The 27548-nt window shown below is 57.2% G+C and overlaps 1 protein-coding gene across 23 annotated transcripts in view; it reads left to right on the forward strand.

Moving 5' to 3' along the window:
* The window catches only part of ABLIM2 (actin binding LIM protein family member 2), a 160021-nt gene that overhangs the window by 121531 nt on the left and 10942 nt on the right, over positions 1 to 27548 (forward strand). For 3 of the 23 annotated variants that reach the window (XM_070462479.1, XM_070462472.1, XM_070462475.1), the window contains 4 exons: positions 3235 to 3287; positions 3965 to 4103; positions 16062 to 16123; positions 21909 to 22376. In XM_070462479.1, coding sequence (XP_070318580.1) covers positions 3235 to 3287; positions 3965 to 4103; positions 16062 to 16123; positions 21909 to 22361 — 707 coding nt within the window. In that variant the 3' untranslated portion in view covers positions 22362 to 22376. Of the gene's footprint in view, positions 1 to 2124; positions 2245 to 3234; positions 3288 to 3961; positions 5189 to 16061; positions 16124 to 21908; positions 22389 to 23528; positions 23537 to 23747; positions 23829 to 27548 lie in introns of those variants that run through there. The other 20 variants (XM_070462470.1, XM_070462469.1, XM_070462481.1 and 17 more) reach the window with 17 other exon arrangements.

Below are 27548 nucleotides of genomic sequence, written 5' to 3' on the forward strand. Positions count from 1 at the left end.
CTGGCAGAGGGCTTTGGACAGGCTGGGGGTCCACAGGGGGCCTCCCACCGCCCGCTAAACCTCCAGCTGTGACGGGGACCTTTTTGGGGTCCTTTGAAGGGCCTCGAGTCACCCGCAGTGTTGAGCCCAGTGTTGACCCTCTGTGAGGCGGACAGGACTCCCCCACCAGCCCTGTCTCCTGCTCTGGGGAGCGGGGTTCTGGCCCCCAGGGGCTCGTGCAGCCCCGTGATGCCTGGCCCAGAGCGGGGACTTTCCTCCCAGTGCAGCGGAGCTGGCCCAGTGTGGAAAGTGAATTCAAGAGGAAAACATAATGCCTCCCTCCAGACTTCCCAGGCAGCTGTCCAGCTGCGAGACCAGATGTTCTGTTTCACCAGCCAGAGCGTGGGAGCTGTTAGGTGGTGGCGTGCGTGGGAGGTGGTGGGGGGTGGGGGGTGCGCCTCACCACCTCCCACACCTGCTGTCAGCAAGGGGCTCCCTCTTGCCTCCCAGAGCCGCCCACTTGCACCAGGCCATAGGGGCCACCTGCGCAGCCTGTAACTATTTCCCTGGTAGCTCAGATGGTAAAGAATCCACCTGCAATGCAGGAGACCCAGGTTTGATCCCTGGGTCGGGAAGATTTCCTGGAGGAGGGCATGGCAACCCACTCCAGTACCCTTGCCTGGAGAATCCCAAGGACAGAGGAGCCTGGCGGGCTACAGTCCATGGGGTTGCAAAGAGTCGGAAATGACACAGTGATTAATACTTTTAAGAAATTAATCGCATCTCATATGTTTTTCTGGGATTCCTTCATAGTGGGGTGGAGGCTCATTTTGGCTTTGGGATGGGGGAAAGGGGATGGCTCTGGGCAGACCGCCCCTCTCATCAGGGCGCTTCCCGCAAAGGTCCCGGGTAAGCAGGGGCAAGGAGATCAGCCTAGCCGAAAAGGGTGCTCATGGCAGATACCTTCCACGGCTCAGATAGAGCCCCCCTCGTGTGACAGGAAAGACACACACAAGCCCGTTTCTCTGCTTTTCCTGAACCGATCTGTCTGTTCCTGACACCCCGAAACGGCCTACTACAAATTAGCTGCATGGTTCACCTCTCATTTGTTCCTAATATTTCAGACCTGTGAGCTGAGCATCTCATATGTGACAGGATCCATGTTCATCTCACGGGATCCTCTTCACGTAGGGGGGTGGGGCAGGTGTCATTTGCCCATTTTACAGATCAGGAAACTGAGGCTCAGGGCCATGAAGGGAGCAGCCCGCAAACCACACGAGGCGCCAGGGTCCTCTGTGTCCTTAAGCCCATCTCCCGTTTCTGGAGAGACCCCGCCGTGTGTTATACGGCTCTGGAAACCCCCTGTTTGAGTCTGGTTAGCTCGTACACACCTCTTGGAACTGGAGGCTTTTGCAGAGAAAACGTGCTGCGTGTTGGTGGAATCCCCCCACCATCAGAGGTGGGGCGCTTCTTTGAGCCCTGAGCTGGCTCTCCAGCCAGAACTCTTCTGCCCCCATGTGACCCCCAAGGCTGCGTGGAGTCCTCAGACCCAGGAGGTGGGGGTGGGGGCGTGCTGGTCCCTGGGCTCCGAAGTCTTAGGAATCTCACACCCTCCATAGCCCTTTGGCTGGAGCCACTTAGTTGTTTGTGCGTTTGCAAGTTACCCCAACTGCAGCAGTGCCAGGGGCCTCTGTGGGCTGCTGAGGGGTGAGGCTCACTCACTTTGAGCAGAAGAGCCAGCCCTGGAGGCCACCTCTGGGCTGGACAGTGGCCGAGCTCTCAGAGCCCCAGTAGCCGCTGGCCGGATTGTCGCTGAGGCTGCTGTGCCAGCCGCCAAGTTCCCGGCTGATGCATGGCCCGACGCCCAGGGCTCTGCTGCCCAGCAACAGCCATCGTCTGGGCAGCGGGAGCGCCCACGCTGATGGGCGTGCATCCGCCTCTGTGCCCGTCCCCTGCCGCTCCATCACGGTGCCCCGCATGCAGGCTTAGCACCTGTTGCCGTCTGTCGGTGGAGAGAGCGAGGTCTTTCTTTTCATGTTGCAAACCGCTGTCTCTCCCGGGAGAAGGAGAAACAGCGAGTTGTTGGGAATAGCGAAATGTCAGAGTGTCCAGAACGGTCTGCAACTGTGACCTTATCTTGTCAAGGTCCTGTAGCCCAGTCCCCCGTTTCCAAGCTCTCGGGTCTGATGTCAGTCTTGTCGTTGGTGGTACACAAGGCAGGGTGCTCCCAAAGGCTAGAAGGTCTGAGCCCTCCGCAGGCTGCAGGTAAGGAGCCCACCCTGGGCGCGTCCTCGGTCTCGGCGGCTCGGTCTCCAGCCTCCGTCTCTGTGGCAGGTGGTGACGGACCCTGGGCACTTCCTTTCGTGGTTCCGTGCGCGCATGGGGTCAGTGGTTTAGCTCGGGATGCACAGGATGGGTCGTTACTGAATTGGATGCTGACAACTGTCGGCCTTGCCCTCGTGTGGTTTATTTCATCCTGTTAGTTTGGAGATGATAATGTAAGCCCAGCTGGGTGACCATCCCCACCCCCCAAAAAAGAGGGAAACGGAGAACACAGACACCTCTTGACTCAGCTCCAGAGAGTGCCGAGTGGCGGACGTTCGCGCGCTCTCTCATTGAGCCCACCTCCGGTCGTGGGTTGCACCCCCTCATTGCTCTTCCTGGAGTCCTCCCACTGGCATTGCTCACTCCATGTTCTGTGTCTTGCGGGCAGTGAGGTGAGGCAGGCAAGAGGAAGGACTTTGGTGTCAGACCGCCCGAGTTGCGTGTCAGCCTCTGCTGCCCACTGATCTGTGATCTCGAGAAAGTCACGTCAGGTCCCTGAGCCTCAGTGCTCTGATCTGAGAAATGGGTCACGTGGGGGTGAGCAGTAAAGTCTGTGAAGCCCAACCCAGCAGAGTCTGACCTACCGGGGGCTGGACCACGGGGCCCTTCTGTTGCTTTAAAGTTAAACTTGGAAGGTAGAAAGCGTGATCTTCGAAATGCCAAGCGGCCGAGGAGGGGTCGGCTGGAATGTTAATGAGACATCACTTCACACACCTGCTCTTGTTTTAGCGAATCCCATGCAAGGCCCCCCCAGCCCCTATTCCTGCAGGGATATTCCCCAGCCGATCTGGTTCCTCAGTCCTCAAAAGTACAAGTGCTGGCGACTTTTCTTTTTTTTCCATTTTGAGCATGACTGTGAAGTGGGAACCAGGATGTGCAAACCCACCACCGACGGTGCGCTCCCTTGACCGATCGATTTTTCCCTTCCAGCCGCGAGGCGATCCGATGGGGAGGATGGAGGTTTCGACCCAGATAACAGGAAGGTAATGAGGGGCAGGCCCCGTGTCGGGGGGCCTTCTCCAACTTGAAGCCGCAGCTCCTCCTTAGGTTCTGCACCTTAGGGGTCCGGCACGGGCCACATGGGACCAAATTTAAGGGGTGGTCCCACCAGCCTCCTCGCACTGAGGAAGTAGTGCCTCTTCTACCAAAGTCCTCATTCTTTGCTGAGTAACTTGAAAGTGAAAGCGTTTGTCGCTCAGTCATGTCCAACTCTTTGTGACCCTGTGAACTGTAGCCTGCCAGGCTCCTCTGTCCATGGAATACTGTCCATGCCTCTGTCCAGGCAAGAGTACTGGAGTGAGTAGCCATTCCCTTCTCCAGGGAATCTTCCAGACCCAGGGACTGAACTCAGGTCTCCTGCATTACTAGCAGATTCTTTACTGTCTGAGCCACTTTTGGTTCTTTACCCAATGAGATGACTGAAGAGAAAGGAAAATAAATCTTGAGTCCACCCTGGCTCAAGAGCCAAGACCCTTTGATTGTCTTTAAGGAAGGTGGGTGAGTGTGGAAGGAGCCCAGGGCTGGGTTACCCGACACCTGCCACATGTGACCTCACTTGGGGCCCTGACCTCCCCAGCCTCAGTCTCCTCATCTGTAAAATGGGGCAGTGCCCCTGCAGGTCAAGTTGAAATTCACAGAGCTTCTGTTTTTTTCTCAGCAGAAGACCAGCTGGCTGATTCTCAAGGGGGAGGCAGACACGAGGACCAACTCTCCAGACCTAGACAGCCAGTCTTTGTCCCTCAGTAGCGGGACCGACAGAGGCCCTCCCCAGACGGTGCCAGGGGATAACTTCTACTCACGTGAGTGGTTCTTCTGAGCAAGAGGCCGTCGGTGTGGCATGAAAGGCCTTGTAGAAAAGGGGCCCATGACCTCGAGCTGATCCCCCCCAGATCTAAGCCTTGCCCCTTAAAAACTCCGAGAGCAAACCTACAGACAAAAGGGCAAGTCGGGTAGGAAGCAGACCCGTAGCCACGCACTTTTCTCTCCTCTATGGTGTCCGAGCCAGCAGGCTGCCCGCAGGTCGCGCCAGTGCCCCGCTGAACTCTCCACTGCTGGGAGGAGGCTGACTCAGGCTCCTGGGGTCCTCGGGGAGGAGAGGGCTTCCAGGCTGGAAGTGAGGGCCTGTTTTCCTCTGGAGTGGACAGAGCGTGGTCCAGGCGGTGAGTCCAGACTCGGGGCCAAGAGCAGCGCTGTCCAGGGCGGTGTGTGACCCGTGTTATTGTGTGCCCCTCCTGAGCAAGGGGCCGGGACCCGGGACCCCATGTCCTCAGGGAGCGAGGTGGGATAAAGACCCCCATCTGCCTGATCCAGGGGATCGTGACACTCAGTAGGCATGCCCTTCAGATGTTGAGCAAAACTCCCCGTAACGCTCTTCATATCCGGAGGCTGTGAATTATAGAGGAAACAGCAGCAAGCTGGTGCACGCAGTAGATGACAGACGGACTCTTTGGGTCTCGGCAGCTGTGGGTGGGTTTCTGTGGACAAGCTGGAGGTTTAGTTTGGAAGTAGAGAAGGCCAGGGGGGGACAGGGATGGGTGTGAGAAAGCCCAGGAAAGACACTGGCTTTGCCTTGAGAGAGGCCTGGGTTCAAGTCCCAGCTGGACGCTGACCTTGAGCCAATTACGCCAGTACTGGGCCTCAGTTTTACCCGTGTGCCTGGAGGGGTTGTTAGCCACCCGGGGCGGGGAGGGGGCCCGGGAGCCGCCAGCGCTCAGCCGAACGCATAGTAGATGCTCAGAGAACGATCGCTTTTCCTCACCATCATCCTCATCCTCGTCCTCCCGACTGTAAACCGTCTCACAAATGAAGGCGCGTGTGTTCCGACGTGGGTGGGGGGCCAGGAAGCGTGGAGGTGACCCCTTGTTAAAGAAGACGTCTAAACAGAGCAAGCGTGTGTCGTTTTGTGCCGTCTCTGTAGGCGTGCGTCCGTGCGCCCCATGCCTCTCCGGCCTGGGCGGCCGCTGTCCAAGCGAAAGCCAGAGTCATCCCCACGGGAAGGTCACACCGGGAAAGACCCTCAGCAAGACTTGTTCAGTCGGCGGCCCGGGGCAGGAAAGGCCGAGGCAGGCGGGGTGGGGGTGAGGGGTGCAGGGCTGCTCACAGGAGCAGTGAAACGCAGATCCCGACCTGGCAGCTGCAGCCGGACCCCCAAGCCCCTCTCTGTCCGGGGAGGTTCGGGACTTGCCCGTGGCCCCGGGTCACTGGCCTTGATCGTGGCCCTTTCTGCTTTTCCAAATGGCAATTGTTTGGAAGGTGGAGACCTCCTACTGCGCCAGCCCCCCAGAGCACCCCAGCAGCGCCCCAGTAGCCCCCCTTGGGGACACCAAAGCACTAGCTCCCAGGAACAGACACTCTGGGGTCCTCAGGTGGGCTTTGCCAGCCTCGGCTCTTCCCTTGCTGGGTGGTGGGCAGGCCCATGTCTGCGGGGCTGGTGGCCTCCCCTGGTCTCTCCTCTGGGGCGGGGAGCAGGCAACTGCTGTCCCTGGGGAGTCACTTCGTGGCCTGCCTCTGGCTTGGGGCTTGGGGGGGGGGGGGGGCTCCATCTGGGGAGAAATCCAGGCAGGAACAGGCTGCCTCCTGGCGACCTCCCTATGCTGCGCTGACCTGCCCTGTGACCTGGGCGTGTTTGCCCACCTGCCTGCACCGCTTCCTTATCTCGTGCCACACGAGGTGCCTTGGGATCGCTCCAGGCGTTCCTCCCGGGCAGTAGACCCTGCAAGGCCTGGAGGCTGTGCAGCCGTTTTGGGCAATCACACACCTGTGAGGTCTGTGTCAACCCCATTCCTTGCCGCTGTGTTCCCATCACAAGCTGCAGGGGCACCCGGCCTGCGGGAATCGCAGCGTCTGTGCTGGAATTCGTGCTTTAACCAGGCGAGCCCTCTGAAGTACAAACAACCTATGTCTTTGTTTGTATGTGTATGTGTGTATATGTATGTATGTGTGTACACGTGTGTGTATACATGGGTGTTTACACATGTATATGTGAGCATGTATGTGTGCACAGCTGTACGTGTGTATACACGTGTGCGTGCGTGCAAGCCTGTACGTGTGTGCGTGTGTGCACACATCTGTACGTGTGTGTGTGTGTGTGTGTGCGTGCATGTCCTCCTTCAGGGATGCAGGCTCACAATGAGTGTGATAATGCTTCTGTCATCGTTTCACTTTCTGCTGGTGTTCTGACATTGGTTCCTGCAAATGGGAAGCCCACAGTGTCTGACCACTGCACCTGTGACTTCATCTCTGCCCTGGTGATACCGCTCTGTTCCCATCCTGCATGGAAATGGCAACGAGGACCCAGGCTGCTGGTCCTGCCTAGGTCAGGCGTGCCTTGCTGTCTGCCAGCCTCCTGAGAAATTTGGGCGGATGAGCAGCACCCCTAAACTGAGAACAGAGGGGCATCCACCTTCTTTTCTCAAGTTGCATTGAGAAAATGCAAGTGGCCCCCAATCGTGAGTGCATCAACCCCAGTTTAATTTGCAATCTACTGAACAGAGTGGTTTGCACACAGCAAGGCTGGCCTGCCTGCATCCTGGGACATCATCCGTAGCACGCCAGAGGAGGGTAGGACTGTGACACTCAACACAGCGGGCGCTCAATAAATGTTTGTTGAATTGAGATGCACTAAATTCAACGGGTATTTATCGAGCACCCACTCTGTGCCAGACGCTGTGCAGGGCGCTGAGGGGGAAACCGAGAAGACAGGAGCGGCCCCCGCCCTGGAGAAGTGTGCAGGGAGCTGGGACAGGCAGAGATGCTGCTGGGAGCCAGAGCACACACCCCACTGCCTGCCTGGGGTCCTCCATGGGCTCACAGGGGCCAGGCACAACCCCATCCCACTCATGACACCATCAGCACATCTCACCTGAGGCTGAATTCATCGTTCAGTCACTCACCCATCCCTTCACCAAACATTAACTGAGCACCTACTATGTGCTGGACACAGTGCTAGGCAGCAGAGAGGAGGTGGTGAATAGGACCCAGTCCCCGCTCTCCCGCAGGGAAGCAGGTGGCTGAGAAACCTGTGTGATATCTCCCTCCTCTAAGGCAGTGGTTCTCAGCTGGCACGGCTCATCCCTCCAAAGAGGTCTCATTGAAACCCACGTTTTATGGTAGAGTGCCATTCTCTTCCTTTATGCGGCACCTCAGGCGTTACCTGTACTAGGCATGTACTTGTCTGCATTTCCCTGGTAGCTCAGCTGGTGACAAATATGCATGCAATGCGGGAGACCCAGGTTTGATCCCTGGATTGGGAAGATTCCCTGGAGAAGGGAACAGCAACCCACTCCAGTATTTTGCCTGGAGAATTGCATGGACCGAGGAGTCTGGTGGGCTAGAGTCCATGGCGTCACAAAGAGTTGGACACGACTGAACAACCAACACTTTCACTGGCTTGCTTTCTTTCATGCCTGTAGCCAGTTGTATTATTGAGGAATCTGATTTTTGCCCAGGAAAGGGATGGTACTGATTTTCTGTTACAAGCAGAGGATGCGGTTCACAGGATGAAGGACCCCAGGATCCGTGGGCCTCTCCCCTGGCCTGGACCCCGTGGCCCGGCCTGCTGCTGCTCTCCCTAGCCCTTCAAGTCCTGTCCTCCCTTTTGAGGCTCCCCACGTTCCCCCCACCACTCGGGGTCAGAGGTGTGACGATGTCAGACAGAGTCCCAGGCTGGCTGAGACCCTTCCCTGATCACTAGGTGAGCCCTGGAGAGGACCTCACCCTTCGGAAGGGAATCAGGCACGTGAGGGTAGGCTTGGAGGTCAGGGTGAGGACTGCTCTGCATGGAAACCAAGGCGGCACAGAGGGGTGGTCCAGTGGGGGCCAGCACTCCCCACCCTGCCTGTGACTTTCCCGTCTTGTGTCACCTTCTGGGTGTCCGTCCCCGTGGAGTCCCGTCCACCTGTCTCCTGCCTGCTGCCCACCCAGCCAGGGCCTGGCCGGAGGCTGGGGTCTGGGACTGTTTCATGATCGCCAACCCCAGTGCCCACCAGGGGAAGGTCGGGAGACGGCATCTCCGTTCAGCTGTGTCTCCCTGCTAACAGCAGCAGGGAAGCGGGCATCAGGCCCGCTCCGAAGTGGCTTTCCCCGTCCTCCGTTAGCCCTTGGGAGTTTCCAGGCCTTGGAGGAAAAAAGATTGTTCTCACGTTGCCTAGTCCGTGGTGGAGAGAGAAAGAGAACCGATTTGCGGTGTGACAACTCCATGAGAATTTCAGAGCGCGGGGGTGTGCTCAGTTCTGGGCGTTGTGACCTGAGACCCGGGGAGCAGAATCCATGAGCATCACACGGATGGGCCGTCAGTCCTGGCCCTCCTTGTCGGACAAGCAAGAGAAGGCCCGGAGACGGGGCGCGACCGCCCAACCTCAACCAAGCTTTGGTGAGGGCTCCCGCGCCCTGGCCCTGGCGTGTGCTGGGGGCACAGCAGAGTCTGCACAAACGGTACCCCCAGCCCAGGAGCTGGCGGTCTAAAGCGGGTGGGGGGGTGACAAAGTCCAGATGAAAAGGTGAGACATATGGCGCCTGCCTTTGCATGCTGGACGCATCACCGACTCAATGGACAGGAGTTTGAGCGAACTCCGGGAGGTGGTGAAGGACAGGGAAGTCTGGCGTGCTGCGGTCCATGGGGTCGCCAAGAGCCGGACGCGACTGAGCGACCGAGCAGCATCAGCAGCATAGCGCCTGCGGGTCAGGGGGCCAGGCCCAGCCCGGGGCTCGGGGCAGGAGGGCGCTAAGTGAGCGGGCCTGAAGACGGAGGTACCTGGGCGAGAGGACCCTCCCCCAAAGGTGAAGCCTGGCTGCTGGGCCCTGGGTGGCATAGGGGCTGGGATGTGCAGGGTCGCAAAGGGCTTTGGGAGCCTTGGGAGGGCCCGGCCTGGCCTGTGAGTTCTCAGCAGCGCCCAGACCGCCTCTGACTGAGCCTCCAGCAGGACTGTCAGGGGCGGTAAAGACAGTAGGAGATGCACTGTGGTCATCCAGGCTGGGGAGGAGGCTTCTGGGGGTGTCCTGAGGGTGTCCCCGAGAAGGACCATCCGAGCAGCACAAGCAGCCTGCACCGGGGCTCGAGGCAAGAAGCAAGGTGGCCGTTTGGGAAGCAGGAGGCTGGGGGCGGCGGCCAGAAGCCAGTGGTCCGTGTGCGATGGCTGTGAACATCATTCTCTGTCTTCAAAGACCAGAGTCAGGGCAGCAGGGTTGTGAGCAGGGGACGAGGCTGACAGTTTTACCCATTTAAACGTGGATGGGCGGCTTTGCAGAACATGGACTAGAGGCTGCCAGGCCAGGGCGAAGGGAACTGCCGGGCCCAGAGGAGCCGCAGGGAAGCCCCTTGAACTGTCTGAGCAGCAGGACTGGTGTGAGCGGTCCAGGGTGGGGCGCGTAGGATCAAGAATGGTCGTCCAGGTCGTCCTGGCTCAGGTGGGTGGGGTCACCTTTACTCAGGGGCGGAGCAGGGGCAAGCTGGGTTCTTCATGTTGAGACAGGAGTCTGAGACACCCAGCCAGAGCTGCGCGGAGGTGGATGGGCGGGTAGGGCCCTCAGGAGAGGTCTGGGCTGGAGGCAAAGTCCCCGAGGCCCTTGGCTCCCAGGTGGGCCTAGGGGTGGGGTGTGGGTAACCTGAGACCCAGGCCCCCCCTCACTGGGCGGGTTCTGGAGCTGCGTTACTTTCTCCAAAGGGTTTGGGGCCCAGAGAAGCTGCGATTCTCCTGCTCAGCACCCACCTCTGTCCCCGCCCTCTGCCTCCATTCCCCTTTCCTGCAGGACCTGGGGCGAGGGTGGAGAGAAAGCGTGGGCAGGGGTAGTCCCTGGAGAGCCCCGGGGGTGGAGAGAGCCAGGGCTGGGCGGGGGGTGATGGGTGAAGCCTGGGCGAGAAGCCTAAGAGGGCTGGAGGGATCAGGTCAGGAGCCCAGCGTCCCGCAGGCAGCCGAGGGGCCCCTGGGGCAGAGACAGCTGGGAGAGTGTGGCTGACCTGGCGTCTGGCTGGACGGACAGCCTGCCCCCTGCCCTCCCACTCATGTTCGGCCCCAGCAAGAGCAATGGGGGCTCCAGACGTCAGGGAGGGGAACTTGGCCCAAGAGAAGCCCCCTCGCGTGTGAGGGCAGAGCCCCCCTGCCCTGCCCTGGGGGCTGGCCAGGACTCTGCTCTCAGCAAAGGTCCCTATGACCTTCTGTGCTGGACAGGCTTGCCCCAAGCCTGGGGACCAGATGGGGTGTGACCTTGGATTTGTGGGCAGGGACACAGGCCATGCCCAGACCCTTGGGTGTCCAGGGATGACAGCCCACATCTCAGGTCACAGCTCTCAGGCTTCCTCTGTCACCCCAAGTTCAGTCTTGGTCTCGTGGTACCCACCTGGCAGCTCTGTCTTTCCTCCCCCGGCCCCGGCAGGGGACACCTTACCTGAGACTCTGTGTCCTTTCTCCCCTGAGGACCATCAGCACCTGGGGGCAGGGTCCGGGGGGCCCCCGTGCCTCCTCTGTGCCTGCAGCAGCCCCCAGGGAGTGCCCGCGGGGCAGTGCTCAGGGCTTCCCTGAGCAGAGCCCACCCTCGTTCGTGGGTCCCAGCCTGGTGGGGGCCCCGCGGGCAGTGACCGTAGACACGAGATCACGTGAGGGGTCAGCGGAGGCAGCTAGATCTGGGTGCTGGTCCCCCTGGGGGTGAATCCTGGCTTCTGCCTTGCTGCGTGACCCTGGGTACAAGAGCAAACCTCTCTGAGTGTGGAGTCGCCATCACCTCGTCTGTGAAGTGGGCATGGTGCAGTCTTCCCAGCAGGAAGCACCTGGGCGTTGGGGCTCCACCATGAGCATCCTGTGGGCTGAGCCCTGGCATGTCACGCAGAGCTGGTCGGGTCCACGGGCCCGCCGTGGTGAGCCTGAAATGGACCGCTCTCACGTGCACCTGAAGCCTGAAGCTCAGGTGGCCCAGGGGTCTCCTGCTCATGGTCCTGGGGCTGAAGGCGGTTCCAGCCCCTCCTTCCTTGGACGGGGACACTGAGGTTGCGAGAGATGACCTGAACCGGAGCAGGGCCGTGCAGCTGCAGACGTCCGTATCCGTGATCAGCTGTGCTGGTGAAGCTGACTGAGATCTGCCCAGGGGAACGGCTCCCTGCCCGTTATCCACAAAGCATCCTGGAGGGGCCGTGTGTCTCGAGATGCACCTGAAACAGTCATCCACCTGCAAGGGGCGTCTCCTTGCCCATCTGTGCAGTGGTTACTCTAACCTCGGATGAGCCAGACCCAAGGAGTCACACTCCGGGCCCCACAAGTGGTCCCAGTAGAACGCTGAGGGCAAGGTTGCCACAGGAGGGCTTCTGGGAGGAGGTGACAAGGGGGCCTGGTTAGGCTGAGCTTGGAAATGGGGCGTGGGCAGACATGCAGAGCCTCCAAGGCCTGTTGCAACTCGGGGTCCTGAGTACCCAGCTGCCACCTGACCTGCCTTTTTGATATGCCTTCTCTCTCCCTCTAATACATACTCTTAAGGCCAGCCAATGCCATCTGACAGGCAGACCCCTAGAAGACTCCCATGCCTGCAGACCCTCACCAGGGCAGAGCTCCTGCAACAGAGAGGGTTAGTGGGGGAGGAAGTATAGAGTCCCGGGAGCTTGTCTCATCCTCTTCATGAGTAATCATTTGACCTTCTACAGGTCATTTGGTTTCCCTGGGCCTCAGCTTCCTCACCTGTAAAACGGGCTCATGTGTAATGCCTTGGCTCATGATGGTCACGAAAAATCTCTGAATGTGTGAAGGGAGCTTTTAACCTGGTGGTTCTCAATCCTGGCTGCACCCAGGATCCAGGGACCTCTGAAATCTACCGATGCCTGGTCCCATCCTAGGAGAAACCAATTCTAATGGGTCTTAATAGTACCCCAGGGATGTGATAAGTGGAGACTTTTCGCTCCCTGCTCTTCTGCACTTGGTACAATGGAAAAGCCCTAGAACAATAGGGAGGATGGCCGTAGAACTCTGGAAAGAGGAGGGTGGACTGGCCAGAGACCTGAGGAAAAATGCAGGACCTGTGTCTCCCGCCTGCCATGCAGTGGACAAGGAGACTAAGTAAACTGCCCTCCCCGGCACCCAGCCCAGGGAGACACTCTCCATCTATGGCCAGTGTCTCCCACCCTGACCTCAGGGCACAGAGCAACCAGGAAAGCACCTTTCATCACCAGTGTGTTACCAGCAACACCAGGTGGATGCTGAAGACCAGAAGAGCAGTTTAACAAGCATTCTGAAAACTAACTTCAGAAGCACAGTTCCCAGTAAGCCAGGCCCCACATGTTAAAGCTAAACAGGGAGATGGCCTGCTAACATGGAAGACTTAGCTAGGATCCAGACCTCCTAGCATAAAATTCTCGTGTCTGGGATATAGTAGAAAATCACTCATCACAGCAAGAACCATGAACATAACTATTTGGATGAGAGAAGACAGTCAGCATGTTCTTGCTGTTGTTCAGTCCCTCAGTCGTGTCCGACTCTGTGACCCCATGGACTGCAGCATGCCAGGCCTCCCTGTCCTCCACTGTCTCCTGGAGTTTGCTCAAACTCATGTCCATTGAGTCGGTGATGCCATCCAACCATCTCATCCTCTCTCGTCCCCTTCTCCTCCTGCCCTCAATCTTTCCCAGGCATCAGGGTCTTTTCCAATGAGTCAGCTCTTCGCATCAGGTGGCCAAAGTATTGGAGCTTCAGCATCAGTCCTTCCAATGAATATTCAGGGTTGATTTCCTTTAGGATGGACTGGTTTGATCTCCTTGCTGTCCAAGGGACTCTCAAAAGTCTTCTCCAGCACCACAGTTTGAAGCATATCCTAACACTGAAAAGACATTAGAATTATCTGAGGAGGATTTTTAAGGCAATCATCACAAAAATGCTTCAACCAATAATTACAAATACTCTTGAAACAATTGAAAAAGTAAAATAAAAAAAGTCTCACAGAAGGAATACAGGTTCTAAAACAAAAAGAATTCAATGGAAATGATGGAACTGAAAAATAAAATAAGCAAGATTTAAAAATTCACGGGTGAGTTCCCTAACAGAAGAGAAGGCTATGTCAGAGGAGAGATTCTGAGCTTGAAGATGGAATAAGAGAAGTGATCCAACCTGAACAGCAGAGAGAAAATAGGAAAAAAGACTGAACAGAACCTGTAGGATAACACTTATGTCATTGGAGGCCCAGAGGGAGAAAATGGGTCCAAAAAATATTCACAGAAATATTGCCTGAAAACAAAAAAATTGACAAAAAGACATAAACCTACAGGCTCAAGAAACTGAGTGAACCCCAAGTAGATTAAGCCCAAAGTTATCCACAACCACACTTAAACTTCAAAACCTGAGGACAGAAAAAACAATCTTGAAAGTAGTACAAGAGAAAAGATACTTTTTACTCCCTGCCAGGGACTCCAATGCAAATAACAGCCAACTTCTCCCCAGAAACCATGGAGGCCAGAGCAAGATGGCACATTTTTCAGGTGCAGAGCAGAGAGACATTTGCTGTCGATGTGAATTCTATCTTGGGTGGAAATATCCTTCAGGAATGAATGGCACATGGATACCTTCTCAGACAAAGGAAAACTCCGCAAAGCTTTCGCTGGCAAACATACTTGTCTAAAGGACATACTGCATATGGGAAGCGATTAGAGGGCTCGGAAATTCAGAAAGGAAGAACATCCAAGTAGGTAAAAATATCATATGAAACTGTCTTTCATTTTGATGAGTTTCTTAAGTCATTGTTGATCAAAGTGAAAATCATAGCAGCATCCGATGCAGAAACTCAAGGCAGACAGAAGAAAGAGCTAAGACAGTCATAGTTGATGAGTCAGGAAAACGAGGTGGCCTGATGGAAGTAAGGTCTCTACGCTTCATGCGAGTGTGGGACACTCAGACAGAGCCCGGCAGCCTGAGCCCGGGGGGTTTTAGAAGCTGGTTTTAGAAGACGGCAGTGCTTCCAGGTGGAGAATCACTGGTTTAGAGCAGATAAGACTAGAGGTGAGGGCATAGCTGATCCCGGGACCCTAAGGGGTGTCAAGCCTCAGTGAGCATCAGAACGCCCTGGAGGGCTTGTAAAACACAGGCGTAGGACCTCCAGCCCCAGAATTCTGCGTCTGTAGGTCTGCGGTGGGGCCAGAGAATCTGCCCTTTCTGACAAGTTGCCTCTGGCGCCGCTCGCCTGAGACCCCGCTTTGAGATGTGCCGCCAGCCACCCTTGGCTGGTCAGGAGTTCCTGGGTCTCCGCTGAGGTCCCCTTAGACCCTCAGCCCCACAGCCTCACATCCCTAAGAGTTCTGGCTCTGTGCGTAAACTGGGGAGCAGGTGTGTCCTGGAGGGACCCCGGGACTGTAAGTCAGGAGGCCTCATCTTGCGGCTCAGGACCGGGTGAGCTTGGCCAGGTTCCTCTGTGGCCCTGGGCCTCCATCCCCCTTTCCATGAAATGGGAGGAGCTGGGGCCCAGGGCGACGGCAGAAGTGAGAGGCGCCCAGCGGGCCTGGCCCCGCCGCCTCACCCCGCTTCGCTTTCTCCAGCTCTGCTGTCTTCTGTTTCACATATCAGTTTTCACACAGGTTTCCTGTGACGAGAAGGCTCCTTGGCTAAAACAAGTGTGAGACCCCTGCCCTTGACATTGTAAAGGTCCCCTCCTGACCCTCATCCAGAACCTCCTCACAGGCCATCTGGGGACATGCAGGTCCCCGAGGCAGGTCTCCAGCTGAAGCCTTTTCCTGCGAATGTGGCCTGTTTGGAAGGCCGTCTCTCCTTTCCCTCCGCCAACCGCCAGGAGAAAGGCACCCAGATTAACAGCACCCTCTGTTCGGAAGCTGGCCTTCCCGGAGTGGGCAGCAGGGCAGGGGGCTGGCAGGCGGTTCTGTGCACAGTGCCTGCCTCACCTCCGGGGGGCTGGGTCCTCTGTCCTTGGGGAGATTCCGGTGGCTCCCAGGAGCGCGTGCTGGGAATGGGGATCCCTGGAGTCAGCAGATGTGGCCACTGCTCTTCATGGGCGCACAGACTATGGAAAGACAGATGTTCAGATATCTGGGGGAAGTTCGCACCCCAGGGTGGGTAGGGGTCCCCTGCCCCCCAGGGATCCCAGCTCTGCCCTTTGTTCTCCTTCCGGGGCACATCCCACACTCATCTCTGATCCAGGAACTTCCGCTCTGTTCTCTCTAGACATGGCACTGAAGTGGTTAATGATGGGGTGGGGGGTGGGGGGGCATCTCAATGTCCTGGGCCCCCCGGGGGAGCCAGGAAGGTGAGCGATGGAGGGGGATCAGGTGTGGGATTTGCACAGGGAACTCAGAGCCTGTGTCTCAGACTGGCCCCTTGAGAAGTTAGAAATTAGGGTTTTAATGTGAAACCCCCCAGCTGCAGGCAGCTCCAGGGTTTTGAAAGGTAGTCTGCAGGCCCCCTCTGGTGGAGCTGGGCCTCCGCTGATCACCTCTGGCTCAGGGTGGCCCAGTCCTGCCCACACAGGGCCCCTTCCCCCCTCTGCTCCCAGCTCTCCTGGTCAGCCAGGTGAGGGGCTGGCTAGGGGACAGGACACGCGTGCCTGCCAGGCAGGGTCAGGCTCCATGGCATTCCCGGGGTCAAGGGTGGGCTCGGGGACACCACCCCCTTCCCCTGCCCGTCTTCAGTCCGTTCCCGGGGGATCGGGGTCTGGAATGAGGCAGGTGGGATGTTCAGGGCCCTCCCGTGTGACCCAGTCACCCCCCACCCACCGGGGCATACCCCCTTTCCCGCGCCCGGCCGCGCCTGGCCGCCTGCGTGACAGCTGTGCTGTGTCTGTTCCAGGGCTTCCCTATTCCAAGTCTGACCCTGTCTCAGGACATGGCAAGAATGGCTTGGACCACCGGGTAGGTACTCGACACCCCACCCCGCACACCCACCCCCGCATACTGGTACTAACCAGCGCCCAGGGCTGGTGCGGGGCCCACAGGAGGAGGGGCCCTGGGGACCCCACTCACCCGCCTGCCTGCCTCTGCCTGCTGCCCCACGAGGGCCAGACCACCACCCGACACCCCTCCTCCGTCCGCCCCCAGCCCCCAGGGAGACCCCAGGGTTGGGGGGTGATGGGGCCACTCAGAGGAATCAGACCCTCATAAGGCCTTCCTGACCCCCTCTCCTGTGACCTGGAGCCTAACGAGGACCAGGAAGGATGGAGGCGCGTCCTGAGCCGTGTGGGCCCAGCATCCACCTCCTCTCCGGGCGTGCCCTTGCCCCCACGGTTAGTACCATGACCGTGCTCGCCTCTGACGGTGCCCTCAGCCCTGTGAGCGCTCCTGGGGTCACACGGGGGCTGGCGTTCTCTGCCCTCCCCTGCTGACAGCTGCTTTGAGCACCCCCTGCCGGCTCCCCGAATGTGGGGCAGTGAGACTGTAGCCCAGACGGCCTAGCACCTGGCGTGTGCCCAGCCGGGCCCTCTTCCCAGAGCTTGTCTAGGTCCCCAAAGAGGAACCCCGGGCGGGCTGGGCGTGTGGCGCTGGACGTCGCCCACGGCAGACAGGTGGACGCACGCACACACCACACACATACACACAGAACACACAACATACACAACATACAACACACAGAGAACGCACAACATACAGAACACACAGAGAGAACACACAACATACAGAACACACACAACACACATAAGCTCACATACACATACCACACACACACACACACACACACACAGCCCCGGGACACTTGCTGCCCCAGAGGCAGCCTCTTACCGGATGGAGGACACTGTCCACAGACTGAGCACTTCCATCCTCGCAGAGAAGCCCCTCAGACTTGTCCCCAACTGTTCCCCGGGGATGGTCCTGTCACCACGTGTGTAATGCAGGGAACAGTGACCCCTTGCACTGACCTCCAACCCAGGGTCCAGCCACGGGTCACGTCCTAGAGCAGGGGCCCCATCACGGAAGCTGTGGGCATCCTCAGGCCCTGCTCCTTACCCTTGGCCTCTGTGGGCCCTGCTGCTGCATCTGTCCCGGGCCCGGTGACTCTGTAGGGTTTGCTCAGGTGAACTGCACTCATCCCACTGACCACTCAGGCGAACCACACACATCCCACTGACCACTCAGGTGAACCGTGTGCATCCCACTGACCACTCAGGTGAACCGCGCTCATCCCACTGACTGCTCAGGTGGACCACACACACCCCACTGACCACTCAGGTGGACCACACACACCCCACTGACCACTCAGGTGGACCACGTGCATCCTACTGACCACTCAGGTGAACCACATGCATCCTACTGACCGCTCCCCTGTTTGTTCAGAATGGGCTGAGCTGAGACAGGCGCGTGGCATGCTTCTCTGAATTTCCTTTAAGGATTTCTCCGCTCCTGTCCTCCGGTCCTGTCCACAGGACCCCCATGGCGCGGGAGAAGGTAGATCCTTAGGTTCAGCCTGAGGGTCCTGAGGTTTGAGGGAACGGGTCATAACACTCCCTGAGTTTCTGCTCTATGACTCAGGGGCCATGAGCGCCAGGGTCACTGGCTGGACCACGTCCATGCCAAAGCGCTCCCCCCACCACAAGCCGAGTCCAGGGGTTTATCTCAAAATGTGGGAGACAACTAAGCGGATGAGTGTCCGCACCCGCAGACTTGCATCCTTGGTGGCCGAGCTGTGCGTTGTCTAGGGAGAGTTCCCTCTTGGCTGCCATGCTGGAAGGATGCTGGTCAGTGGCCCCAGCCCCTGCGGGGAAGGCGTGGCCTCCAGATGCTCCGCCCCCAAGGAGCCTGGGAACAGCTGATGGAGACAGTCTAGGGGGGACACCGTCTCCAAGCCTCTCCCAGAGCAGACAGCAGACGCTTAAGCTTCACAGAGTTACCAGCTGAGCCCTCCGGGAATGTTTCTCCTGCTGGCCTCAGGGTGGGGAGCAGAGTGTTAGAAAACCTGCGAGCCCTTCTCTACATCTTAGGGAGTTGATAAAGATGGAATTCATCATCCCATGAGGACCTTTAGTTTTTCACATTAGACTAGCTGGGAGGTTGGTGAAAATCCTTGTTGACTTTTCTTTGGGATTCTTTTTTCCCTACTTACGTTCTCTCCTATTTTTTTTCTTCACTCTTTCTAAGACTCTAATGTAACTGTATGCCTGTTTTTTGGCCGGAAGACCGGATAATTGATGGCCAGTCTTTTACAGCTCAGCCATGTCAGATTAAGTTGTTTCTTGGTTTGTTTTTTTACTTTCTGAAAGGATTCTAGGTGACCTAAATTAAAAGCACAGATGCAGGGAGACCAAATCCCAGAGGAGAGGAGAAGAAAGAAAAGGGAGAAAATTATGGCAGAAACACACAAAGGAACACTGTCTGGAAAAACTATCGAAGCTCAGCTGCGAGCTTCCTGATGACCAGGGTGCAGAGGCTGGCGGGACCAGCTGTTTGTCCTCATTGTCAAATGGAAGGAAGTTAGTAAATCAGGAGGCGGAAATGCGCCTGGTTCTTGTTCCAGGATGGATTTGGAGCCAGGACCCTAGGTCCCACAAGGGCTTCCCTTGTGGCTCAGCTAGTAAAGAGTCTGCCTGCAGTGCGGGAGACGTGGGTTCCATCCCTGGGTTGGGAAGATCCGCTGGAGAAGGGAATGGCTACACGCTCCAGTATTCTGGCCTGGAGAATTTCGGGTCACAAAGAGTCGGACACGACTGAGCGACTTTCACCTTCACTTTCATCCTAGGTCCCAAAGCTTGTTAAAATGTCCTGGTAACTAGCCAACCACAGAGCCTGACATGTGGTGGATAGTCACACCTCTCTGTAGGATAAATAGGAAAAGAACCACCTGTGAAAGTCCTTCCTGTGGACCAGAGAGCACCAGTTCCAACATGTGCCACCTGGCCTGCTATTAAGAGACTAGAGAATCCCATGGACAGAGGAGCCTAGTGGGCTACAGTCCATGGGATCCCAAAGAGTTGGACACAACCAAGTGACTAACACTGAACAAGGTAGAAGTTAAGGTTAAAAGTGAACTAGTAGTTTCAGTGATATGAAGAGGGAACAATTCGTTCTTGATGACCCAAGTTATAAATCAATTACAGCACTCATAAACTTAAATGTACCAAGCAACATGGCAATGCCAGAGACCTTGATAAAATGCAAGTATGGAAAGCATTTTGAATAAGACTCTTTTGAAATCAGGTAAAAATCTAGTGAAGGAAAAAAGTATAGAGAGCAATTTAATAGTGGAAAGAACAAAATTAAACTAATAGGTGTATGAAAAAATCCATATTTTCTGAATTAGGTTTTCACATGTCCGTAAAACATTAATAGAAATGCTCGTGTATATCAGTATGAAGGAAACCTGAACGAAGTGTAAAAAGGGTCGAATATGACTGAGTGACTGGGTGTGCACACACACACACACACACACACACTCAGTCACACTCATCCTTACCTCTTTAAGCTATCATTAGGACAAATAACATGACAGTTGTGAAATCTTCTAAGCTCTGGAAGCCTAGTTCCCAAATGAATGATTATTATAAGAGCACGTCTCCGCCCTTTCTTACCTCCACATCACTGGCTCCTAAGTAAAACGGGAGCTTTAGCAAGAAAAGAACAACAGTCAGTGGTGAATGGCCACAGTTTTGTTCTCCCTGTTATCAATCCCAGTATAATTTTTGGAAACTAAAAAGCATCAGTTAAATCTTTTACAGTTCCATGTACTAGCTGTGTGATCTTGGGCAAGTATCTTTACTTCTCTGAGCCTCAGCCATTACACACTGATAATAATGCCCACCTCCTGAGGTGGCAGGAAGATGAGTGAATGCGTGTGTAGGGCAGCTGGCTCCTAATAACACCAAACAAATGGGAGAGGGTCAAAGAATTGGTTGCTTTTAGATTCTCTGTTCTCTGCTGAGAACTGCAGAGGGGTCAGTTGGGGGTGTGCCTGTGGATGAGGCCTTTCTTGGATCCCATCAGGCCGCTTATCTGTCCCGCCAGCCCACGCATGGAGCCAGAGGCCAGGGGCTCCCCTGCACCAAAGAGGTCGTGAATGCCCCCCCCACACACTGGGCACTTAGAAGATCAGGAATAGACTGCTCTTCCCCTGCTCTGGACTGATACGATGCCCCCCCTCCACCTGGGGGTTGCCCCCCTCCCTGCTGAGAGCCTCTGTCCTGTCTCCAAGCCTGGCTGACCAGACGATGCAGGTCCTGCTGCCCGGAAGTGGGTTTCCCACAGCCCCAGATGGTGGTGATGGTCCGTGGCCGGGGAGCTTGCTGCCTGCGATGCAGAGCAGTGGGCACTAGGTGGCAGCATTTCTCTTTCATATTCCGAACAGGCCGGGAGAAGGCCAAGGTGGGAGGCTGACCCGCCTTGCTTTGCGCAGGGGGTTCCCTATCCAGACAGGTGCAGGGGCGGGGAGGATGTTTGTCAGCGGCCTGAGAAACCGTCTCCAAATATCGCTCTTGCAACTCCCAAGAGGAGTCCTTCACGGGCGACTCGGTGGGTGCGAGGTTGCCCGGCCCCAGGTCCCAGCGCTGGGACTAGGGTGCGGCGTGCCAGGCTCTTACCAAAGGACTCAGTAATCGAGATAAGCAAGATGTTCATACAATGTTTGTGAAAAATCAAAATTAATTATTTAAAAATTGGCGATGGACAAACGATCAGACGCGTAAAGACCGCCACAGCCCTCCGCTTACGCGCTCACCTGCCTGGCCGCCTCGTCCTGCCCTCTCTGGGCCTCAGTTTCCCTCGCTGAGGATGAAGGACGTTGCACTGGGTGCTTCCGGAGGCCTCGCCCTGCGCCACACTCGCGAGGGCTGTGACCAGCTGCTCACTTGTCACCTCTCGCAGTAAATGAGTGCTGGAAGCCCTGTCCCTGTAACACGACCCAGGGTGAGGCGGTAACGCCCCCCTGAACTTCAGGGCTCCCTCCATGGAAATTTAACCACTATGCCCAGTTTCAGAAGCGCTGGCCAAGAGCCCTGACCCGGGTCAGATGCTGTACCCGATGCCAGACGTGAGCACACGTGAAATGTTTTCCTCCACTGCGGGCAGTTGACTCAAGGCCCAGACAGACTGGCCAGGACAGGGGCTGACCGACCTGCAGGGCCCCGGTGCCGGTGGCGCAGGCGGGGACCCTCCAGAGAGGTTTGCGGGATGACTTTTTCAGGTGGGCAAAGGGAACGAGAGCTCCAGACATCAGGGTTGGCCGCTGAGATGCCGCGGACAGGTGAGGGAGGCACCTGAGAGGGGTGGCCAAGCTCCCAGGTCCACCGCCCCTCGGCCTTGAGTGCCAGCATGCACAGCCACGCTCATGACACGCGGGGTCTGTGCCAGGGGCTTTACAGACACCGGCCACCCGGGGCCCCTGGGGCCCGCTCGTCCAGTGGGACCGGAGGCCCCGTGCTGGAGCCCCAGCCCCAGTGAGACGCCCTTAGGGTCCGGGCCAGCTGTGGGACCGAGGGGCTGGGCGCCCGGGAGCTGCCATCTCAGCGGCTTAGGAGCTGGTGGGACAGGCAGGGGCGGCCTGAAGGCGGCAGGAGGCGCGTGAGCACACCAGCTCTTGGGGAGCTGGCGGCCTTTCCAGAGCCTGGTCTCAGCAGGCACCCCGGGCCGACCCGCCTCCCCTGCCCGGCTGCCAGAACCCTGGAGACAGCCTGGCCCCTGCAACCTGCCCCTGCTGCCCTCTCTCTTTCTCTTCCAGAATGCCAATGTGGGCCCTGGTGGAGCAGACCCGGATGCCGGCTGGGGCACGCGAGGTACAGGAGGCGGGGACCCCGCGGGTCTCTGGCTGGGGCAGGGGCCGCTGACAGGGCTCCACGAGTCTCCTTCCGAAACCACCCTCCCCTCAAGCGCCGCGGGCAGAAGGCTCCAAGCACCGGGGAGGCGGAAGTCGGGGATGCGTGTGTCCCCGTCTCTTCCGGTCATGGTCGCGCTTCGGTTCGCCTCCATCCTGAGTTACGCGACGTGCTTCCTCTTCTCCCTGGGGTGTCCCCCTCTAACTCAGGTGCTAACTCAGTGCTCCCCTGTCTCCTGCCCCAGGTGCTCCCCTCTGGAGCACGGCCGACCCTGTCCTGACCGACTCCAGGTCACTCAGACGAGAGGTCTGTGTTTGAATGACCAGCCCAGTCCAGGGCGGGGGCCAACCAAACACTGACTGTCAAGTCCACGGCAATAAGGGAGGCGGAGCCGCAGGGAAGCGCCACCTCGGGGCTTCCCAGGCGGCTCCGTGGGTGAAGAGTCCACCTGCAACGCAGGAGCCCCAGGAGACGCGAGTTCAGTCCCTGGGACAGGAAGATTCCCCCTGGAGGAGGAAATGGCACCCCGCTCCAGTATTCTGGCCTGGAGAATCCGTTGGCCAGAGGAGCCTGGCGGGCTGCAGTCTGTGGGGGTGGCAAAGAGTCAGAAGGGTAAAGTGGAAGGGTAAAGCCCGCCCAGCTCGCTCGCAGTGCAGCCTCCTGGGGCCTCGCACCGGCAGGATGGCCTGCAGGGAGGCTGGCGTTACTGGAGAGACCTGGTCACGTGGCGGGTGTCCGCTGGGAGGCTCTGCCAGCCCTGAACCGCAGGGCCGCGATGCTCACTCATGGTTGTTACCCAAGGGTGATGGGAGCCTGCTCTCCAGGGCTGGTCCACGCTGGATGCTGGAGTCGGGGCGAGGGGAGGGAGTCGCAGCCTGCACCCTCTGAGAGGTCTCCGGGCTCAGAGCTGGCCTGGCCAGCCCCCGCGCACGGCACACAGGGAAGTTCAGGGACCAGCCGCTCAGTGCCCGAGCCCCTCACTGGTGTCTCCCGCCCGAGAGGGAGGCTTTGCAGCCAGGACCCAGAGATGCCGCCCTGTGGGGGGATGCGTGCTCACGGAGACCGCCCATCCGTACGATTTTATTTTGTTTTTAACAAGCTGCTTTTAGTCTGGAAGAAACAAAAATCTTTAATAAGCTAGCGTGTGGGGCTGTGTATTTAAAAGGAGGAGCTGAAGGGTGAAGAAAGTAAGACAGTAAGAGGCGGGTAAGCCCAGGGGGTAAACTGAGGCAAGTCTCAGGCTCCCCTACCCCCACCGTGGGGAGACAGCAGTCCAGCCAAGAGAGAACACAGCGCTGCCTCGGGCTCCCAGTCTGGCCTCCAGTCTCCAGACCATGCCTCCTGCTCCTGGCTTCCCACGGAGACCCCAGGGCCCCCCCAACCCCGACCCCAGCTCCAAGGATGCTGCGGGGTGGAGGCGTGTGGCCCAGATGGCCGCAGGGCGGGGTCCGGACAGTATCGCTCCCCCTTTGGGCGGAGCCTGTGCGAGTTCTGAGTCGCCTCTGTGGTCTCTGCTTCTCTTACAGAATACAAGGTAAGGGCCGCCCGCTCCCGCGCTGACCTTGGCCTGCTGCTCCGCACCTGCCCAGGTTAAACGTTCCTTTTGTTGTGCTTTCCCGTGAAATGTGTGTGTCAGATGCTCACGCACGTACGTAGCTCTTCCTTGGCCTCGACTCGGCTCTTGGCCCCCTTCCTCACAGACGCACCCGCTCCCTGGGTGACCCCGGGCTTCCTTCTCCCTGCAGATCTATCCGTATGACGCCCTTATTGTCACAAACCGGATCCGAGTGAAGCTGCCCAAGGATGTGGATCGGACGCGACTGGAGGTGAGGGGGCCGCAGGGGTGGAGGGCCACATCCGCCGGCATGTCTCTCCGCATCCAGCGTGTTGACGCACGGCCCCGAGGTCCCCATGGTGATGGTGCAGGGCCTGCGATGGGCTCAGAGTCAAGGACTCGAGTTGTTTCCAAGACCCAACACTGGAGAACGTGGTTATGTGCCCAGCAAAGATGGCTTTACCGAGGGGCGCACAGCTGCTACGGTTTGGGGTTGGGAAGCCTTCGTCACTGCACTTAACTGGGTAACATTCGCCTCTTCCTTGAGCGCTGGGAAAATAAGCACAGTTCCTGGTTTCTTATCTGATCACCTGCACCCTGACCTTGAATGGTGCTTAACGCCGGGAGCCAGAGTATATTTAAAGGACCCGAAGGACCAGGGCACAGAGGGTGTGTGGGTGACATCTCTTGACCAGGCCCCACCACGAGCCATGGTCCCAGGTGGTCAGCATGCATAAAAACTTTACTTCATCAGGAAACCAGTGTCCAACGATGGACCGCACCTCCCGAGCCGTGTTGGGAAGGCTTCACAGGGGTGAGGGGTCTGGGAGCTCCCGAAGGCCCAGGGCCACCTGCCCCGTCTGTGCCCTGGGGCTGGGAGCAGCTGTGGGGTTGGGTGCGGGCTCAGGAGGCTGCCAGGAGTGGGGGGTAACGGCGTGGATGTGGCCCAGGGGCCCCGGCAGTGCCGAGGGCTCAGCAGGGCTGCCAGGTGGAAGCCCATTCCAGTCCAGGCCAGGCTGATCTGAAATGAAGTGCAGCCTCAGGAGGTCCAGACGGACGCTATGGGGCCCTAATCTCCTTTATGACGTTGATATCTGCTGGGTGGGTGGCTGTGCTCACGAGAGCCCCTCACCCAGGGCTCCAGGTAGTCGTGGCAAGGAGGGACGGGGACGCTGGTGTGGCTGCAGCAGTTGGGGGAGGGGGGGACTCAATCTTCTGTTGCGATGATGGAGCCTGACCAAAAGTTGTTCAGTCGCTAAGTCTGACTTAGCAACTCCACGGACTGCAGCACACCAGGCTTCCCTGTCCTTCACCATCTCCAGGAGTTTGCTCAAACTCATGTCCATCGAGTGTCATGATGCCATCCAACCATCTCATCCTCTGTCGTCCCCTTCTCCTCCTGCCCTCGATCTTTCCCGGCATCAGGGTCTTTTCCAGTGAGTAACCAGAAGTGGTTTAAGCTAAAAGGGAACTGCTAGCGTATCTGACCCATGGGGCTTCAGGGGAGGTCTGATCACGCCTCCACACCCAGGTTCTCTCCTGTTTCCTGAGCGCCTCCTCTGTGTGTCGGCCTCACAGATGGACAGACTTTCACCTCCCCTCCCCCAGACTCGAAGTCTGGATGGAAGAGACCCAGTGGGGCTCCCAGAGGGTCTCTGGGACCTGGGACCTAGAGACAGGGGGCGGGTGCTGGGCTCTCAGATAATTACGGTATAAATATGTAATATGGGATAAATACGGCCATTTATGCACTTAACCCTTTCCTAGCAGCTCTTTAGTGATGCAGCTGTTGTTGAGAGTTGAAAACATAAGGACAATATTAACTAACAAGACTGGTTTTTGTGTGTGATTTGAGGTACTAGTTTCCTTCCCTTATTGATAAACAATTAACACAGTACTCTCTCATTCCTCACAACCTGCCTTAGCCAAAATCATACATGGAATGTTTAATTACAAAGAAGCATTTTATTACCAGTGAATAATTGAAAAACATGCCATGAGTTAAAAATACTTCACAAATTATTTGCTCATGATTATGACATTAAGGCTTCCCAGGTGGTTCAGTGGTAAAGAATCTGCCTGCCAATGCAGGAGATGCAGGAGATGTGGGTTCGATCCCTGGGACAGGAAGATTCCCCACTGGAGGAGGAAATGGCAACCCACTCCAGTATTCTTGCCTGGAAAATTGCATGGACAGAGGAGCCTGGTGGGCTGCAGTCCGTGGGGTCACAAAGAGTCAGACATGACTAAACATGAGCAGAAGGAAGTAACGACTGTGGCCTAGTTCTGTGAACTGTCCAGTGTAGTCTGACGTTGTGCATGCATGCTAAGTCGCTTCAGTTGTGTACAAGCTCTTTGTGACCCTATGGACTGTAGCCACCAGGCTCCTCCGTCCATGGGATTCTCCAGGCAAGAATACTGGAGTGGGTTGCCATGCCCTCTTCCAGGGGATCTTCCCAACCCAGGGATCGAACCTGCGTCTCTTACATCTCCTGCACTGGCAGGTGGGTTCTTTACCACTAGTGCCACCTGGGAAGCCTGGGATGAACAGAGCAGGCCCCAAATCAGGCTCAGGGAGTGCCCGCCATGTGGTCTGGAGGATGGGGTCCAGGGCAGCCGCTGCCTGGGCCTCAGGGTGACCACCCCTGAGTTCTTTGCAGGGGATGCACTCTAGTTCCTGCTGAAGTCGGGCCCTCAGTAACTGTGCTCAGGTCTCACTGCTGTAAAACCGGGCATGTCTGGGCTGGGTGGCTCTGTCAGGCCCTGCCTCCAGGGATCCTGTGGTGATGCACGGTTGTTCCCAAACCGTGAATGTCCTGAGGGCTCCCACTCCCTCTGCAGGGGTGGCAGGGGGGCCGGTGAGCTCAGAGCAGGGTGCCCACAGCTCCTGCTCCTGACCCACCAGTGGCCACAGGGCCACCAGCCCGCTGGGACTTGCTGCTTCCCTCCCAGGAAGTGGGGTGCCCTTTCACCAACTCCCATATGCCCCCCCTTTATTTTGCTACAATACAGAATGAAGATGCAAAGTAGCAAATGGTTAATACATGTAAACATTTCCCTTTTATTAAAAAAAAAAAAGCCTTGGACATGAAGGTAATGAGTTTCATCACCCCCATTTCCAAGAACACCCCAGAGCATGTGTTGTTCTCTAGTCATTCTCTTCCTGATCTCAGCCACGCCAGGAGGCAGATTGGAGGTGTTACCACACATGGTATGTCTCACATCATCCAGGGTTAGGAGCTGGGCTCTGAGCCAGGAGGGGCTCCGGGGGTGGGAGGTGGGGTACATCTCAGCAAGAGAGAAAGATAGAGCAGTGTTTTCATCTCAGGGGAGAGAGCTTAATTTTTAATATAAAAACAGTTCATAACTCTTGTAAAAGTCCAGAAAAATATGAAGAAAAACGTAAACATTCCATGGAATTCCCCCACAGAGTCATCACTCCTGTTAGCCCCGGGGCAGACCTGTTTCCGGAAATCTTTTTTTTTTTTCTTCTCACAGATGCCCAGAGATAACTGAATTCTGTTCTGGATAAGTAGGCTTGTTCTGCTGATGCAGCTTGGCACCTACTTTGTTTCTTTTAAATTTGTTATGGACCTTTTCCACGCCAGTTCATGGGAGCCTGCCCGTCCTTTTAGACAGCTGTGTGCTAGTCCCGTGGCCTGGTCTGTTGCCAAAGACTTGGCTTGTGTGCACTGCTGCCAAATCGAATCTCCAAGACAGGGCTTTGGGTCAAGTAGGAAAGAAGAGCTGAACTGCTCTGCCAGGCAAAGGGGAACTGTGTGTCCCAACCTGAGAGGGTTTTGTTGAGTTTTCTAGCAAAGGTTCAGGGGTGGAGTTGCTGATAAGGTGTTTGCAGGGTCTGCACTCATTTAATCTGGTCTCAGGTAATCTCTTGATGAGCTTTTCTGGTTCCTTTCAGCTTAAGGCCTCAAGTGCCCTTCCCTGGAATGAAGAGTGCTGACATCTTCCACTTATTGGGGGTTTTATTAGA

This window comes from Odocoileus virginianus, unplaced genomic scaffold (genome assembly GCF_023699985.2).
Source record: "Odocoileus virginianus isolate 20LAN1187 ecotype Illinois unplaced genomic scaffold, Ovbor_1.2 Unplaced_Scaffold_5, whole genome shotgun sequence".
Classification (NCBI taxonomy): Eukaryota; Metazoa; Chordata; class Mammalia; order Artiodactyla; family Cervidae; genus Odocoileus; species Odocoileus virginianus.